Source organism: Molossus molossus, unplaced genomic scaffold (assembly GCF_014108415.1).
Source record: "Molossus molossus isolate mMolMol1 unplaced genomic scaffold, mMolMol1.p scaffold_m16_p_10, whole genome shotgun sequence".
Lineage (NCBI taxonomy): Eukaryota > Metazoa > Chordata > Mammalia > Chiroptera > Molossidae > Molossus > Molossus molossus.
This window is the reverse complement of record NW_023425345.1, coordinates 39,411,368-39,429,221: the sequence shown is the minus strand read 5'-3', so window position 1 is coordinate 39,429,221 and position 17,854 is coordinate 39,411,368. Positions and strand designations below refer to the sequence as shown.

The 17,854-nt window shown below is 37.9% G+C and overlaps 1 protein-coding gene across 3 annotated transcripts in view; it reads left to right on the top strand.

The window, feature by feature from the left end:
- Window positions 1-17,514, top strand: part of SINHCAF (SIN3-HDAC complex associated factor) — a 35,277-nt gene extending 17,763 nt beyond the window's left edge. For 2 of the 3 annotated variants that reach the window (XM_036253002.1, XM_036253003.1), the window contains exons 4-6: window positions 1,167-1,293; window positions 10,969-11,119; window positions 15,450-17,514. In XM_036253002.1, coding sequence (XP_036108895.1) covers window positions 1,167-1,293; window positions 10,969-11,119; window positions 15,450-15,609 — 438 coding nt within the window. In that variant the 3' untranslated portion in view covers window positions 15,610-17,514. The remainder of the gene's footprint in view (window positions 1-1,166; window positions 1,294-10,968; window positions 11,120-15,449) is intronic. The other variant, XM_036253001.1, reaches the window with a different exon arrangement.
- The last annotated feature ends 340 nt before the right edge of the window (window positions 17,515-17,854 follow it).

Genomic DNA, 17,854 nt, shown 5'->3' with positions numbered 1-17,854 from the left:
CAGTGAGTCTTAATTCTTCTGCTTTCTAGCTTTCAGAAGATTTATAACATTTATGCAATGTATTTGTTTTTAAGCAGGCAGACAATTATTCTTCATCCTTTTTTCTGTACTTGCCTTACACTATTTTTTGATGACTTACATTATTATGATAGGTTTCTGTGGGACTGTTAACTTATAAAAAACTGAGTTTTTCTTTAATACCTCATGTGGAAAAGATCCAAATTGTGATTTCAAAGGTGATGGCAACCTGTCATCATAAGAGTAGAAATCTGAAATTAGTAAGTAAGAATGAGTACATAAGAAGTGGGACCATATGGGGCTGAACCAATGCCCATGCTAGACTGGGTGAACATGCCGTTGCCATCATGTCACTGACCTCAGGGATGAAGGTTGTGTAGTGAAAGGAGCTTAAAGTATAGGTCTTGTCCCCCTCCCCACTTATCCTGCCCATTTTACTAGCTTAGAGAAATAAAGTGAAGTAAATAATTTAATTTCTCTTGTTTTCCTTCACCCTAAAATCGGCGTAACAAAAGTAGCCCCTTTAACTGCTTTGTGGTGAAGGTAAAATCAAAAGTATATGAAAGCTTTTCGTAAGATGCAAACATCCTGTAGAAATGTTCTTTGTTAGATTTGATTTTCCTTAACCTACTTGGGTTATTCTCACTATACATAAGTCCAGCAGACTCCTGCTATTACCTACTTCAAAAAAATCCCCACTATATAAACTTATTTTTTTAAATTTATTTATCCTTGATATGCTGTATATGTATTTTTTTGTTTGTTTTTTATTTTTTTAATTGATTTTTACAGAGAGAGAGAGAAACATCGATGAGAAAGAACATCGATTGGCGACCTCTTGGTACATGGGTCGACACTCAACCACTGAGTCACACCAGCCGGGCTTTGTTTGTTTTCTTAATTTTATTTTCAATTACAGTTTTCATTCAAAATTATTTTGTATTAGTTTCAGGTGTGCAGCATAGTGGTTAAACTATTTTTTAATTCCATGTAATGATTTTTTAAAAAGTATACACATGCTATCAAACACTTTAGTAAAAAATTGTGTTTCTCAAATTGGGCTCCTCCACATAGGCATTTGTTTGAACCAAAGGAATACAGAGGTGTCATTTTTTAAAAGGTATTAAATATTCAGTATTTTCTTCCAGGTGGTAGATGCGCGGGCAGGACCCAGTCTAAAGACTACACTGAAACCAAAGAAAGTGAAAACTCTGTCTGGAAACAGGATGAAAAGCAACCAGATCAGTAAACTGCAGAAGGAATTTAAACGTCACAGTGAGTTTGATACTGAAACACTAGTACTTAAGAATAGTTGTTTTGCTTTTATTTTTGCCTGAGGGTGGCATATGCTATGTGTGGATCGTTTTTTCTGTCATTGCCTTTTTGAAAAAAGAATGTTGGAAGGGATCGTTGAGTTGGTAGAGATGTAATTTCTATGAAATCTTGGAATATTGTCCTTGATTTTGATGTCATGAAAGCGCTCTCACTAGGCACTTCTTCAAATTGTGCCGAGACCACTATGATCTCTTTATTGATATCTTAATTTTCTAGAAGATAATTTTTCAAGCTTGTTTACTTGATATTTTATGCATAAGGATATTCAGGCCTGGAGATGTGTAGAAAGGTACATAAATAATTAGTGGACAATCTGAGACCAAAGCCCAGGAGAGTAACTTTAGAAATCATAACTCACATATTACAGTAAAGCCAGCCTCCAGACTTGGATGTTTAGAGAGGGAGTGTGTGTTGTGTGTAGTGATAGAATGGCAAAGGAATGACAAGGTAATACCCGGTTCATAAACTCGTATAGGAAGTCATCGTTGTGAGTAGGGCACCTATAGTGGTACTTTTGTATTTGGCAACTTAGATTTTGAAAAGGAAATGCAGAGCATATACTATTCGTATGTAACATTTGCATCACACCCCCTGCGATGGGAAGGTCTGAGGCAGTGCTGTTGAATCAAACACATTAGTATTTCTGCACTGAAACTGTATTCACATAAGTGGAATAAGAATTCACATGGTGTTCATGTAAGTGGAATAAATAAACCGTAAATAGGCTAGTCAGGTTTGACTCCATTTGTAGTTCAGGTAGGTTAGGAATGAATTTTCTCTTTTCAGAGCTTTTTCAGAATTGTATATATGGGTTGTGGATCTGTCTTGGAGATTTCAGGAAAAAAATTTGTAGGACCCTGTTAGACAAAATATTATCAATCAATGGTTGTTTTAGAACAATGGAAAAAACAGTTAAATTTACTGATCCAGGTAGACTGAGAAAGGAAGAGTAACTATCATCTCATGAGCACTATGGTATATCTACCCAGCACTTTACATACATAGTTATTTCAATGATTTCTATATAAGAGATTTGCATTGGAAGTAGTACTAAGTGGTAATTTAATCACGACCCAGGTCACTTAGGAAGTGGTAAAGATGAAATTTGACCTCCTGTTTGTCTAACTTGAAAGCCTTATGCTCTTCCTGTACCATCCTGCTGTCTGGGGCAGTATACCAATATCTCAGAACTCCAAAGTCTTTCCAGATGGGATGCTAACTTTGTGCTCTCAGATAAATAGGTGTTACCAGTCCTTAGTTATTCTGATGATATACAAGGTTGGCAAAATTAGGTTTATGAAATAGTTTATTCCTGTATTATTATTTATTAATTATTGTATTTTTTAAAATCTATAATAAAATTTATTGGGGTGCTATTAGAAAAGTCTGAGCCCTGGCTGGTTTGGCTCAGCGGTTGGAGCATCGGCCTGCGGTACAGAGAGACCCGGGTTCGGTTCCCGCTAAGGGCACGTACCTCGGTTGCAGTTTGTCCCCGGCCCTGGTCGGTTGTGCGGGTGGCAGCCACTCGATGTGTCCCTTCACGTCGATGTTTCTCTCTCTCTCTCTTCCTCTCTCTCCCTCCCGCTCTATCTGAACAAAAGATGGAAAAATGTCCTCGGGTGAGGATAAAAAAAAAAAAAGAAAAGTCTGAAAAGGCTTTTTAGGGAAGGGTGATAATGAGCTTTGAGAAACACTGAAATTAGAAATAAATCTCTCAGTCACATGCATTTCTTCTCATCACCATCATTAATGTCAAAATGTCCTGTGGTGTTTTTGGTATTTGGGAGTTTTCATAAGAACAGGATAATAAGTGTTTCTAGGTCAGTACTCCAGAATAATTAAGATTAAGAAACTTAAGATCAGCTCTAAACACACATTTAATTATGGCATCTAAGAGACTTATCCTTTGAAACTGACACCAAGTTAGGAAAGTCAACATTTATCCAATCACACAAGTACAGTTTTAGCATCTATATTAAGAATTGCATAGTCCTGGCTGGTGTGTCTCAGGTGGATGGGCATTGTCTTGTGTACTGAAGGGCTGCCAGTTCGATTCCAGGTCAGGGGATATGGCTGGGTTGCGGCCTCCACCCCCAGTGGGGGGCATGCAGGAGGTGACCGATTGATGTTTAGCTCTTGCATCAATGTTTCTCTCCCTGTCTCTCTAACAATCAATATAAAGAAAAAAAGAATTACATATTTGAGGCTATAGGTTGGGATTGACAGATGAAATTACCACTTAAAATTCAAAATGAAAGTCTTCAGTCTTTTCAGAAAGCATGCCCTTTCTATATACTGTCACAGGTGACTTATCCATTTACTATAATATTGTAGTAAGTAAACACTACTTTGTCATTGTGAAGAAAATAAGCTATGATCAGACAAAGATCATAATGTAGTTCTGGAAGACTACAAATTCTTTCATTATACACAGTATATAATAGAACAGGATACACTTTGAAAGGCAGTAACATGCAATGGTTTGGTTGTAGGAATGTTTATGTATTTTTTGCTACATCAGAATTCTGTGTAGGTATTTACAGTTTGGGAGCTATAAGGACGAAAAGAGCAATCAAATGCTCACATAGTAGAGATACCTGAGTGTATAACATACAATTACCACTGGACATTAATATAGGATTTACTAAAAAATTAATAAAGAGGACTGACCTATTTAACTAAGTATAAGAATGGACTTTAGCCCTGGCCAGTTTTGCTCAGTGGTTGGAGCCTCAGCCTGTTGTCCAGAGAGACCCGGGTTCGGTTCCTGCTCAGGGCATGTACCTCGGTTGCAGTCTGTCCCCGGCCCTGGTTGGGTCATGCGGGTGGCAGCCACTCGATGTGTCCCTTTCACATCGATGTTTCTCTCTCTCTCTCTCCCTCTCACTCTATCTGAACAAAAAAATGGGAAAATGTCCTCAGGTGAGGATAAAAAAAAAAAAGAATGGACTTTATTTTTTCTAAGTATTTTGAGGACTACAAATTACAAAGTAAAAGCAGATCACTATGTAGAAACCTAGTGAATACATTTTGCCTGTGCATGAACACTTTATCAAAGTTATTTGTTTAATAATTTTACCCTATTCACAATTGTATCAGTAATAATGCTCTTCTTCATAAGGTTACTATATACCTTTATTTCAAATTATACTACACGTTATTCTTTCCAGATGAACTGTTAAACACTAAATTCTTGGCTCATAAAAATGGCACCTTTGAAAGGGCAATTTCCACTCAGTCTCTGGTGGCATTATTCCAAGCTAGTTTCTTTCAACAATGAAACTTTCAAAATCTTCACTTTTAAGATGTAGTCTTTCCACCCAAAGTGTGCTCACATTTTGTTTTCTACTCACTACATATATAGATGGATGGCATCAAGAAAAGATGAAAATTAAAAGGCAACCATTAAAATAAATGAATCATTTATATAGAAGAGACATTTGGCTTGTGGCAGTTAAAAAAAAAAAGGCACCTAGGGTATGTTAATAGACAAATTCTTGAGTCATTAGTGAATATGTTAAGAGTATGAGGCTGGTCCTATATGACCAAGTGGGAATATATCATTATCCTTGCACTTCATTCTTTTTTTTAATTGATTTTTTAGAGAGGAAGGGAGAAAAAGATAGAAACATTCGTGTGAGAGAGATACATCAATCAGCTACCTCTTGCATGCTCCCTACTGGGGATCGAGCCGGCACCCTGGGCATGTGCCCTGTCTGGGAATCAAACAGGGACCTCTCCGTCCATGGGACGATGCTCAATTCATTGAGCCACACCGGCTGGACTGCACTGCATTCTTTACAGTAAATACTCTAAGCCAATAGGAAATAAGAGATATAGTAATAGAGTCCCAATTAGAACATTCTGACACTTTACGTTTTCAATAATGTACAGGGTTTAGTACAGTCATTTCCTTTACTCACACTGTTTCATGAGTCCTTTCCTATCAATCTAAGTGTATGATAAGTGTTAAATTTATTAAATGACAAGACTTTTCTAAGGTACAGTTGCAAGTGGTATGAAAAGAATACCCACTTGTTTTGCTGGAAAGATTCAAACTGAATGCAGAAGTTTCTCAGTGGGAAAAAGCTCAACTTTCTTCCTCCTACCTCCTTTACCATATATGATTTCCCAAACACCTCACTTGTTCTCAGTGGCTTCTCTAAGGAATGAAAACCAGAAAGCAAACAATTGAGCTCAAGAACATCTGAGGTTAAAAATGCAGGAACTATTAACATGTAAGCAATGGTCTAGATACTCAAGATTCATGTTAATGAATTCAGTTACTATATATGAGATTTTCTTTTTTTAAATTTTTTTAATTAATTTTTTGTTACAAATGTTTCTCCTTTTTCCCCCCACTGATTCCCCCCTCTCCCTCCCTCCCTGCCCTTTCCCCAGTTTGTTGTCCATGTTATATATGAGATTTTCATTGATGAGGAGGGCTTTGGGCATACCAAATTATGACACAAATAATTGCTTCTTGAGACCTTGGATACTTTTATAGTTTAATAGGCTATGATTTTCCATAAGAACAACTATATATCTGCTTTTGTCCCACCCTGTATTTAATCTTTGGTTAAAATATTTTAATATGTTTATAGCAAAATATGTTGGTAGCATTAAATGTGTATGTTTTAATTATACATGTTCCTTTCTTCATCGGCCATCTCCAAGGGAAATAAAAGACTAACATTAACCTACCCTCCATTCTCACTAGATTTTTTGTTTGTTTGTTTTTTCAATTTTTTTTTTTTTATCCTCACCCAAGGCCATTTTTGCATTCATCTTCAGAGAGAGCGGAAGAGAGAGAGAAACAGCGATGTGAGAGAGGCACATTGACTGGTTGCCACCCACATAACCCCAGCCAGGGCCGGAGACAAACTGCAACCAAGGTACGGTCCCGTAGCGGAGACCAAACCTGGGACTCTCTGGTCCACAGGCTGTTACTCTAACCGCTGAGCCAAACCGGCCAGGGCCTCACTAGATGTTTTAATAAACATTTGGGAAATAGTAATTTTCTTAAACCACTTGAAGGTGGTTAGAGGAATTAATTATTCATACATATATTCTCAGCTCCTCCCTTTAATTATAGGGAAAGTGATATGTGACTAACTTTTGCCTTACTTAGAGAATATGTCCAGTGCAGTTTTAGATTTTAATGGTAAAGCTGTGTTGTGGAGGGGTTGGAGACTGAAAAATAAGTCCCTTTGAAAAGGTAAGGTATGTGGGTTTTGGAGGTTCATACTTAAACAGGGTTTTCCCAGGTGCCTTGTGAATTCCTAGCACCTGTATGCAATATACCAAAGTTTTGAGATATTTGAAGTTTTATACATCACCCTTTCTCTAAATGGTTTCCTTGCCTCTGGTTATATATTTGCTTCCATGCATCCTGCCTGTACCTGACGTGCTTTCTTCTTCCTGAGATATTGTTTCCAAAGTCATTGGACCTAGAGCTTGAAACTCTAGATTTGAGTTACAGTTCTTGATACCTACAAACATGTGACCCTGGTGACACTTAACACTGATTTAACCGCAATTTACTACTTGGAGAAATGTGGATAATCAAGTAAAAAGGTTTTTGTTTTTATTTATTTTTTTTTTAAAACAAAAAGTGAAACAAATTTGTATATAAATGTTAGCTATTTTTTGTCATCCTTCCTAAAATCTGAAGTGATTTCTGGTTGCTACAGAATAAAATTGAAAATCCCTAGCAAATCTTTGGAGGTACTATTTAAGAAGAATGTTTGGACGGAGTCAGTTGCCTTTGTGTACATAGTGTGTTCTGCTTCCATAATTTTGCTCATTGTACCTACCTACTCCATGCCTTGCTATCTAATTACTACTCCTTTGTGCCTTTCCAGATCTTGTTTTTAAAATTTGTTAAATTACAGTTCTTTGAAGAATTTCCAGACCTGCATTCTGGAACAGATTTTTTCTTACTAGCTGCATTTGTATATAATTAAGTTGTATCCTAGTATCCCAGATATCAGATTAAACCATATGAAATTTCCATTTTTATAGGTAGAAAATGGTCAATTAACTACAATTTCAAATGGTTTATAGATATTCAGCACTTCTTAGGATAGTAAGTTTTTTTTGGCAGCATAGAGCTGACTGCTGCTGTCATTTGAGAACATTCCAGTACACTTCTTTCTTTCTTTTTTTTTTATCATCCTCACCCGAGGACATTTTTCCATTTTTTGTTCAGGTAGAGTGGGAGGGAGAGAGAGGAACAGAGAGAGAAACATCGATGTGAAAGGGACACACCGAGTGGTCGCCACCCGCACAACCAACCAGGGCCGGGGACAAACTGCAACCGAGGTACATGCCCTTAGCGGGAACCGAACCCGGGTCTCTCTGGACCGTAGGCCGATGCTCTAACCCCTGAGCCAAACCGGCCAGGGCCCAGTACACTTATTTCTTTAAAGCCTGCTATTCTTGAGGTTTTTTTCCTGTTTCTGTGTCATTGGACAGAACCGGCTCCAGGGTTAGCCCTTGGCTTGAGGTTTTTTAATGAAATTAAGCTATTCATATATTAGAGATGAATGAACATATAGTTGTCCCTCGCCACTTTGCACTTCGACTTTCGAGGCTTGTTTGAAAAAACCGCGAGAGTATGAAGCCGGGAAAGTGGAAGCGGGAAGTGGTGAGGGACAACTGTATAAATAAAGAATCCTACTTCGAGGAAATTCATTTATTGCGTTAGAGTCTGGAACTGATTAACCACCATAAAGGAGGAACGACTGGATTAGACCACTAATGATGCTTTCATTGTTTTATTTATTTTTTTACACCTGGATTTTTTTTATTTTTATTTTTTATCCTCACCCGAGGACATTTTTCCATTTTTTGTTCAGACAGAGGGGGAGGGAGAGAGAGGAAGAGGGAGAGAGAGAAACATCGATGTGAAGGGACACATCGAGTGGCTGCCACCCGCATGACCGACCAGGGCCGGGGACAAACTGCAACCGAGATACGTGCCCTTAGCGGAACCGAACCCGGGCCTATCTGTACCACAGGCCGACACTCCAACCGCTGAGCTAAACCGGCTAGGGCTACACCTGGATCTTTTTTTGTTTGTTTGTTTTTGTTTTTAATCCTCACCCGAGGACATTTTTCCATGTTCAGATAGAGTGGGAGGGAGAGAGAGGAAGAGACAGAGAGAGAGAAACATCGACGTGAAAGGGACACATCGAGTGGCTGCCTCCCACACTACCCAACCAGGGTCGGGGCAAACTGCAACTGAGGTATGTGCCCTTAGCGGGAACCAAACCCAGGTCTCTCTGGACCACAGGCCGGCGCTCTAACCACTGAGCCAAGCTGGCCAGGGCACTTTCTTTGTTTTAGATACCGAATTTTATGAAAACTGTTGTTACTACAAGACACTTGTGAGCTCTATGCAAAACTGTATTCTTTAGTCTGTTTCTTTCCGTGCAGGATATAACATAGGGTTTGGTGTCTAGTACATAGTTAATAAATATTTGATTGGTTCTCTGAATTGCAGGATTGCTCTACCCACCTGTGGGAGGGGCATAGTCTTTAGCTGAAGATAAGATGTGTGGTAGGCTCAACCCCTATTTGTGGTGTTGCTCTTGCTATGGAATAGCAGTATGATACTTTTTGCATAGTGACTATCAACCAAAAGCTTTGGTTTCCAGTTTGGAAATTTATGAGGTCTTCTGAGGGCAAAAATACTAAATCACATTTAGCTTATGTCTGATGAGTTGTCTTTATTATTAAATCGGGCTCTATTGTAACGTCATTTTCTTTTGTGTTTATTTTTCAGAAGGTTAATTATGTGTCTTGGCTTTGATTTCTTTGGGTATATCCTGTTTAGGGTGTGCTCAACTTCTTGAATCTATAGGTTTATGTTTGTTGCTATATTTGGTAAATTTTCAGCCATTATATTTCTTTGAGTACTTTATCACATCCGCCCTCTTCCTTCTTTTCTTCCAGGACCACACTGACACGAATGTAGCTTTTTTGTTAGAGCCCCACAGGTCTCTAAGACTCTATTCTTTTGTTTTCTCTGTGTTGTTCAGGTTGGATAATTTCTGTTGTTTGTTCTTCCAGTTCACTGATCGTTTCCTCTGTTCTCTCCATTATGCTGTTGAGCCCATCCACTGAGCTTTTTATTTCATTTGTGTTCTTTCAGTTCAAATTTCAGTTCCACTTGGTTTTTCTTTGTAGGTTCTTTTTTTTTTAAATGGAGACCTCATATATGCTGAAGCTCTGTTTTCATTTGTTTTAAGCATGTTTCTAATGGCTTGTTGAAGTATTTTTATCATGATTACTTTAAAATTTTCATCAGATAACTTTGTCATCTTTGTCATTTTGATGTTAACATCTACTTGCCTTTTCATTCAGTTTGAGATCTTGCAGGTACTGGATATAATACGATTTTTTTTAAAATTTTTTAATCCTCACTGAGGACATTTTTCCATTTTTTGTTCAGGTAGAGTGGGAGGGGGAGAGAGAGAGAGAGAAACAATTGACGCGAAAGGTACACATCGAGTGGTTGCCACCCACACGACCCAACCAGGGCCAGGGACAAACTGCAACCAAGGTACGTGCCCTTAGCGGAACCGAACCCTGGTCTCTCGGAACCATAGGCTGACGCTCTAACCACTGAGCAAAACCGGCCAGGGCATAATACGATTTTTTAATTGAAACCTGGATATTTTAAAGTTGTGTTTTGAGACTCTGGATTTTATTTAAAACCTTCTGTTTTAACTGGCTTTTTTTTTTTTTTTTTTTTTTTTTTTTTGAGACACTTTTCACAGGGGATTTGGGGGAGGGACACCACCTTGTTACTGCCAGGTGGTGTTACAAATTCTCTACTCCATCTCCATTGACCTCTGAGGTGGGAGGAGCTCCCTATTGCGGTTCGGAAGGGGTGGGAGCTAAGGTTCCCACATGGTGGGTGGGGTGACCCTGTTTCTGGTGGGCCACAGTCCTAACTTTAATAGGCTTCCTCTGACACCACTCTGGAGGAGATGGTGGGCTGCTTCACAATGGTCTCATGAGGATGGAAACCTAGGCTCCCCATTGGGCCTCCGCTGAAGTGGGTGGGGCTGGGGCCGGGGCCGGTTTTTTTCTGTACTGTGTCAGGAGTGGAGTGGTTATTGTCTAATAAAAGTTTCCTGCGGTGATAGGCTGCCCTTTCCTGGTGTTTTGGCTAGAGAGAGCAGGGTTTTTTTTTTTTAAATGTCTGCATCCATAGGTATTTCTGGGTTGGCTATTTATGAGGCAAAAAGAAAGCTCATAAAAACTAGGGAACTCACTACCATGACCTTCCTTGGGTCTCAAGCTTTCTGTTTCCAACTTCCAGAGCCTTGAGGTTTGTTTTATATGTAATGTTCAGGGCTTTTAGTTGTGCTTATTAAAACAGGAGGAATAGGGGAAGAAAGTATGTCTACTCTTATCTTCCTGGAAGCTTAAGTCCTTATTTTCTTTTAGAAACGCTTTAGTGAAATATCTTCAAGTATCAGTAGTGAATTGAAAATATATTCTTTTTTATTTTACTAACTCATTCACAGTGTTTTATGCTGAGGCTTAGTTGTAATTGGATGTAATAAAATTATGATTTTTTTCTCTTTCTCTTTATTTCAGATTCTGATGCTCACAGTACCACCTCAAGTGCCTCCCCAGCTCAGTCTCCTTGTTATAGTAACCAGTCAGATGATGGCTCAGATACAGAGATGGCTTCGGGCTCTAACAGAACGCCAGTTTTTTCCTTTTTAGATCTCACATACTGGAAAAGGTAAAAGCAATAGAAAATACCTCTCTAACCAACAAGCCTTCTTAATTACAGGCAATGGTTTTCCACTTCCTTAGCAATTAAATGGCATTTGGCAAATGGCTGTTAGCACACATGGTTGGAGGTGGATTAAGCAAGAATTGAGCTGAGGATTGATTGGGATTTTGTATTTTTCCTATTTAAAATGATTTAAAATGAAAATCATGTTTAGAGAACCTGAATTTCTTATAATGGAGTAGACTTAGGTATTTATTCATTCTGACCAACTCACTGAAAAAAGTAAAATGGCTAGAAATACATATTTTTTTAATTCTTTAAAAATGGCATTGATAAGTATGCAAGTTAATAAAGAATAGATAGAGGTCAATACTAAGTAAATGTGGGACCCATAATTAAGAAAGATACTACATTAGAAAAGAGAAAAATATTCAAAGAGAAAGTGGTTAAGGATTTTCTAATTCACAGATTTAGGAAGACTAACAAATTAAAAGCAAATAACCAGTTGTATTATGAGTAAAGAAAATTTACCCATAGACACATCATAGTGAAACTACAGAATATGAAAGACAAAATAGACCTTTAAGCAGTGAGAAAATAGAAATTACTTTTAAAGGAACAACAAACACAAAGCTGAGTTCTCTGCATGAATGAGGGAAGCCAGAAAACAACAGATTATTTTCTTCAGTGGGTCAAGAGAAAATAATTCTCAAACTAGAATTATATATGTATCAAAAATATCTTTTGTAAATGAGGGCATAAAACTTTTTGAGTAGGACAAAAAAATTGAGAGTGGCTTCCAAGTTGATCCTCAATAATAAACATTCTGTAGCAGAGCTGGCAGAAAAAGACCTCAGATTGAAATTCTGAGAAGGAAAAATTTAAAAAGTTGCAAGTAGTCCAGGCTGGGGTAGTTTTTCCCCTTTTTTGATTTTATAGAGAGAGGAAATGAGAGGGAGAAACATCAATGAGAGAGAACATCGATTGGCCGCCTCCTGCATGCCTCCCACTGGGGATTTGGCCCACAACCTGGGCATGTGTCCTGACCGGGAATCGAACCGGCCACCTCTTGGTGCATGGGTCAATGCTTAACCACTGAGCTACACCGGCTGGACAACTTTGGTAAATTTAAACAAACACTGATTGTGGGATTAAAAAGTTACATGACAGCAATAACATAAGTTAAGGTAACAGAAGCAATAGAAGTTAAAGTGTATAAATGTCCTTTGCATTGTTGAGAATAAACATACTGAATAACTTTAGGACTTGATTAATTAAGTATGTAACCACTAAAAAAATCAATTAATATAAGTATAAAACCTCCAGAGTAGAAGAGAAAGGCAGAGAACTTAATAATTGTAAAACATAAAAACAGAAAACCTACATATAGTTGTAAATTTAAAAACCATGGTTCTAAGAAGAAAGTATAATATAAATAAGAAAATTTTCATAACAAAAAAATAACTGAAAAAATACTACAAATCAAAACATGTGGTATGATGTTAAAGGGGTAGAAAGAGGAAAAGTTATCACGCCAATGCTTTTTTTTAAATCCTCACTCGAGGATTTTTTTTTCTTATCCTCACCTGAGGACATTTTTTTATTTTTTGTTCAAATAGAAAGGGACACATCAAGTGGTTGCCACCCTCACAACCCAACCAGGGCCGGGGACAAACTGTAACTGAGGTACGTACCTTTAGCGGGAACTGAACCCAGGTCTCTCTGGACCGCAGGCTGACGCTCTAACTGCTGAGCCAAACCGGCCAGGGCCTCGCTTGAGCATATTTTTCCATTGCTTTGTAGATCGAGTGGAAAGGACAGAGGGAGAAACAGAAAGAAATATCGATGTGAGAGAGACACACTGATTGGTTGCCTCCCACATGACCCCCCACTGGGGCCAGGGATCAAACTTGCAACCCAGGTACTTGCCCTTGACCGGGAATCAAACCTGTGACCCCCTCAGTCCTCAGGCCCATGCTCCAACTGCTGAGCCAAACCAACCAGGGCTCACCCTAATGCAAACCAATATGCGGTGGATAAAATCAGTAAAGGTAAGAATTGGTTCTTGAAAAAGACATGACCAAAAAAATTACTAGAGATAAAACAGATCAAGAAGAGATGGTACACATAAGCATTTCAGGTAAGAAAAGGGAGATTTTGCTATATGGCTAAAGCAGAAATGTAAAAGACAATAGGATATTATAAACAACTGCATGCCAAAAGTTTTGAACATATATGTGAAATGCATACATCAGTAGAAAAAGACAGTTTACAAAAACCATTTGTAGAAAACCCAGCCAGTCTCATATAAAGACACTGATTCAGTGGTTAAAAGTTTTGCTTCAAAAATCCCAGGCCCAGCCCTGGCCGGTTTGGTTCAGTGGTTAGAGCGTCGGCCTGTGGTCCTGAGAGGACCCGGGTTCGGTTCTCGCTAAGGGCGCGTACCTCGGTTGCAGTTTGTCCCCGGCCCTGGTTGGTTGTGCGGGTGGCAGCCACTCGATGTGTTCCTTTCACACCGATGTTTCTCTCTCTCTCTCTCTCTCTCTCTCTCTCTCTCTCTCTCTCTCTCTCTCTCTCTGTTCCTCTCTCCCTCACACTCTACCTGAACAAAAAAAAAAATGGAAAAATGTCCTCGGGTAAGGATTAAAAAAAAAAAAAAAATCCCACGCCCAGATAGGCAATTTCTACCAAACACTTCAGGAACAAATTTCTAATCTTGCACTGGCCTTTCCAGATTGTGGGTAAAAGAGGGCATGGGCCCCAAGCATTCTATGGGGTTAACATAACTTTGATATCAAAACAGTATTATCATGACCAGATTAGATTATTTTAGGGGTGTAAGATTAGTTTAAACATTAGAAAATCAACTGATTTGTCACACCAACAGTTTCTAAATGGGGTGGGGGTTGGGGGCAGGAAATGCCTGTCATCTTAGTGGTTAATTGAAGATGTTTAATACATTTGAACATTTCTTTAAGGTTTAAAATAAAACCTTTAGCCCTGGCCGGTTTGGCTCAGAGGTTAGAGCATTGGCCTTCAGACTGAAGGGTCTCTGGTTTGATTCTGGTCAAGGACACATACCTGGGTTGCAGGTTTGATTCCCTGGCCCCATTCGGAATAGTGCTGGAGGCAACCAATGGATGTCTCTCTCACATCGATGTCCCCCTCATCTCCCTCTCCACCCCTTCCTTCCATTCTCTCTAAAAAGTCAATGGAAAAATATCCTCAGGTGAGGATTAACAAAAAAAAAACAATAAAGTAAAACTTTAGCAAAATAGGGATGGAAGGGAACCACATTGACATTTTCAAGTAAAGTTGAACATGTTCTCATTGCTATATCCCAGCAACATAAACTAGAAAAAACTTTTAGATATATGCACTGATATATACGGCAAGTTTGTAATAACAACTGTCCCATCAAAAGGAGAATAGATAAATTGTGATATATCCACATACATAAGTTAAATTTTATCTAACTATGTATGCATCTCAGTAAATGCTGAGCAAAAAAATTTCAGCACACGGTGTGATTCCATATATCTATAAATACTATGCATAAAATCACTGAACTAATGTTATGTACAGGGTGCAGCAAAAGTAGGTTTCTAGTTGTGAGTACGTGAAACAGTTTATTCTTGTATTATTATTATTTATTGTATTATTTTCCATAGAATAACTAAACCTAGTTTTGCCTCACCCTGTATATATCTGATTTTATATGAGATAATTATATGTGTATATATGAATGAGATAACTATCAATATGCTTAGAGATGCAAACATGGTAAAACCATGAAATACAAAAAGAAAAAAGGAGTGCTAAACCTAAAATTAAGAAGGAAACGATTGGGTGGAATTGAAGACAGGCATACAGGGGGACCTCACAGGAAGTGATAATCATTATTTTCCTTGGAGTATGTGATTTATGGCTGTTTTGTGTTGTCATCTTTTTGGTGCCATTATATATATATTTTATATATACTAAATATTTAATTATAATAAAACTACCAGCTATGTCAGCCTGTTTATGGTAGTTATTTTTCTTCAAGAGTTGGTTATTTTTGGAAGTACCAGTTTATAACTCCGGGAGCAGCCTCTGGAACCCACTGCTGTCTCTCAGAATGCCTTCTTTCCCCTTGATATTTGATGAGATTCCACTGTGGGATGTAAGGGACCCGAGTAATTCCCATTACCTAGCCAATGTGGTTACTCCGGGAGCTTTTTCATTTGGAATGTGGAAGTAGACCTTTTGATCATGAGTAGATTTCTTTTTCTTTTTGTATTTCTGTTTTCCTGCCTTATTAATATATTTTTTTCCTTTCCATTTTTTCTTTTAGACAGAAAATATGTTGTGGCATTATCTATAAAGGCCGTTTTGGGGAAGTCCTCATTGACACACATCTATTCAAGCCTTGCTGCAGCAATAAGAAAGCAGCTGCGGAGAAGCCGGAGGAGCAGGGGCCAGAACCGCTGCCCATCTCCACTCAGGAGTGGTGACTGAGGTTTATGTAAAAGGGGAACAAAAAACGATTTAAATTTTAGAAAAAACAACAACACAAAACAAAAACAAACAAATCAAAAAACCACAGCAACTAAATGACCCTCCTGTGTTTAACTTGGATACTTGCTATTCTGCCAAAAGACAATTTCTAGAATAGTTCTGAATGGGTTATTTTCCCTCCACTTTCACAAGTTCCACAAACTCTGAAGCCAGTGTCTAGCTTACAAAAGAAAAAAAGACATGTACATAATATTTAAGATGCTGAGTATTTCATAGGAAAGCTGAATGCTGCTGTAAAGTGCTCTTTAAGTCTTTTTCTTTTAAATCCCCTTCTAATGAATGAAACTAGGGGAATTCAGGGGACAGAGATGGGATTTGTTGTATGATAAATGTACGTAGTTTTAGTCTTTCTATATTGAGAAGCAGTGGTTGGGGCATTTTTAAAGATGGCTGACTACACTTGTTTTCCTTCATGATAGTAAATTTGTCATAAACCCAGTAACCTGGACTTGCCCCTAGAGGTAATTGTTAATAATTTTGAAATATTAAGGTCTTGCCAAGGTTCTGATGATTCAAACCTGTACTACTGAATATTACGCAGGACAGAATAAGCTCTCTGGTGCAAATACCTTGAAGGAGTTATTTCTAAATATACAAAGAGGTAACTGGACTGTATATGTGTATCCTGTGTCACCTCCCTCACAGTGATATTTGATGAAGATTTTAATTTATATGAAACTTCTAAAGCAGAATCAGAGCTCCTCTTGGGGAAACGTCAAGTCTAGGATACGCAGTCTTCTATGAATAGTACCAAAGCTTTACCACATGGTAGAGAACACACTCTATTCAAAATGTTAAATTATCTGAAAAATAAAATGTGCAAGCCTTAAGGATGGCATGGAAAAAGAAAGGGCACATTTCTCAGAGGGCTTGCCGAGTGTGTAAATAATTGACTTTTGTTTGTGTTCCATGACTGATGACTTCATTGAAAATCTACACAATTCAGTTTTAGCTCTGGATTACTTCAGTTGACCTTTGTGAAGGTTTTTATCTGTGTAGAGTGGTTGTTCAACTTGTTTTAACCTTTTAGGGTTTGGTGTTTTTTCCCCCTCCACTATATTAAAGTAAAATTTTAACAAAAGAAAAGAGGTGTGTTAGTGCTGAATGGGTTGGTTTTGGTTTGGCTTCTTTTAGTCAGGCTTGCTGAACATTGAGATGTTAGATGATAAATCCTGAACGTAGGGCCCTTCAGTTCTAAAAAATCTTTATTAAAAGCCTGTTACTTGAACCCAAACCAAAGTACTCTCATTGCCTCTTTTCTACAAAGTTCAGGAAAAACATTAGCAGTTCACACTTTTCATAACGAGGAAGGATCATTTGCCTACCTTATAATAAAATGACTCAGTGCTTATTTTTAAAGCCGGATTTTAAAAATTGGGTAGTATAAATAACAATAAGGAGTGAGCCACTTTTTATGGGCACCCTGTAGTTTTATAGTTCTTAATCTAAACTTAAAATTTTATATTCCTTTGGGAGAAACTACAAACCACCATATGTACAGACTGCGCAGTGGGTTGGGGCGGCTCTCCCACAGCCTTTCAGATGTACTGCAAGAGTCTCAGCCATTCTCACCTTCCTCCCGCGTTATTTTGAAATGGTTCTTTTTTTTTTTTTATGTACATTATAGCTGCAGTGTTGGTGGTAGAATATACTATAATATGGATCATCTCTACTTCTGTATTTATTTATTTATTACTAGACCTCCACCACAGTCTTCTTTTCCCCTTCCACCTCTCTCTGCCTGTAGATGTACTGTGTGTAGTCATGCACTTTGTATTAATATATTAGAAATCTACAAATCTGTTTTGTACTTTTTATACTGTTGGATACTTATAATCAAAACTTTTACTAGGTTATTGAATAAATTTAGTCTTATTAGAAAATAAAAGAAGCTGTTTTGTGGCTTTGTTTCAAATGTGTTCTTAGATAAGAATGAGTAATGTTTTGGCCTTCACAGATATCAGTTTAAGCCCCTAGTAAAACAAACCATGAAGGAAAAAAGTCCTCTTTACTGAGAAATAAAGACTTTAAAACACATTTTAACTGATGTACACAATAATTAACCTAGTCGATAAGATTATTTTAACCATACAGAACAAAATGTTTCCAGTGGTGTTTTAAGTATAGTTGGTATATAATATTACATTAGTTATATTAGTTCCAGGTGTACAGTATAGTAAT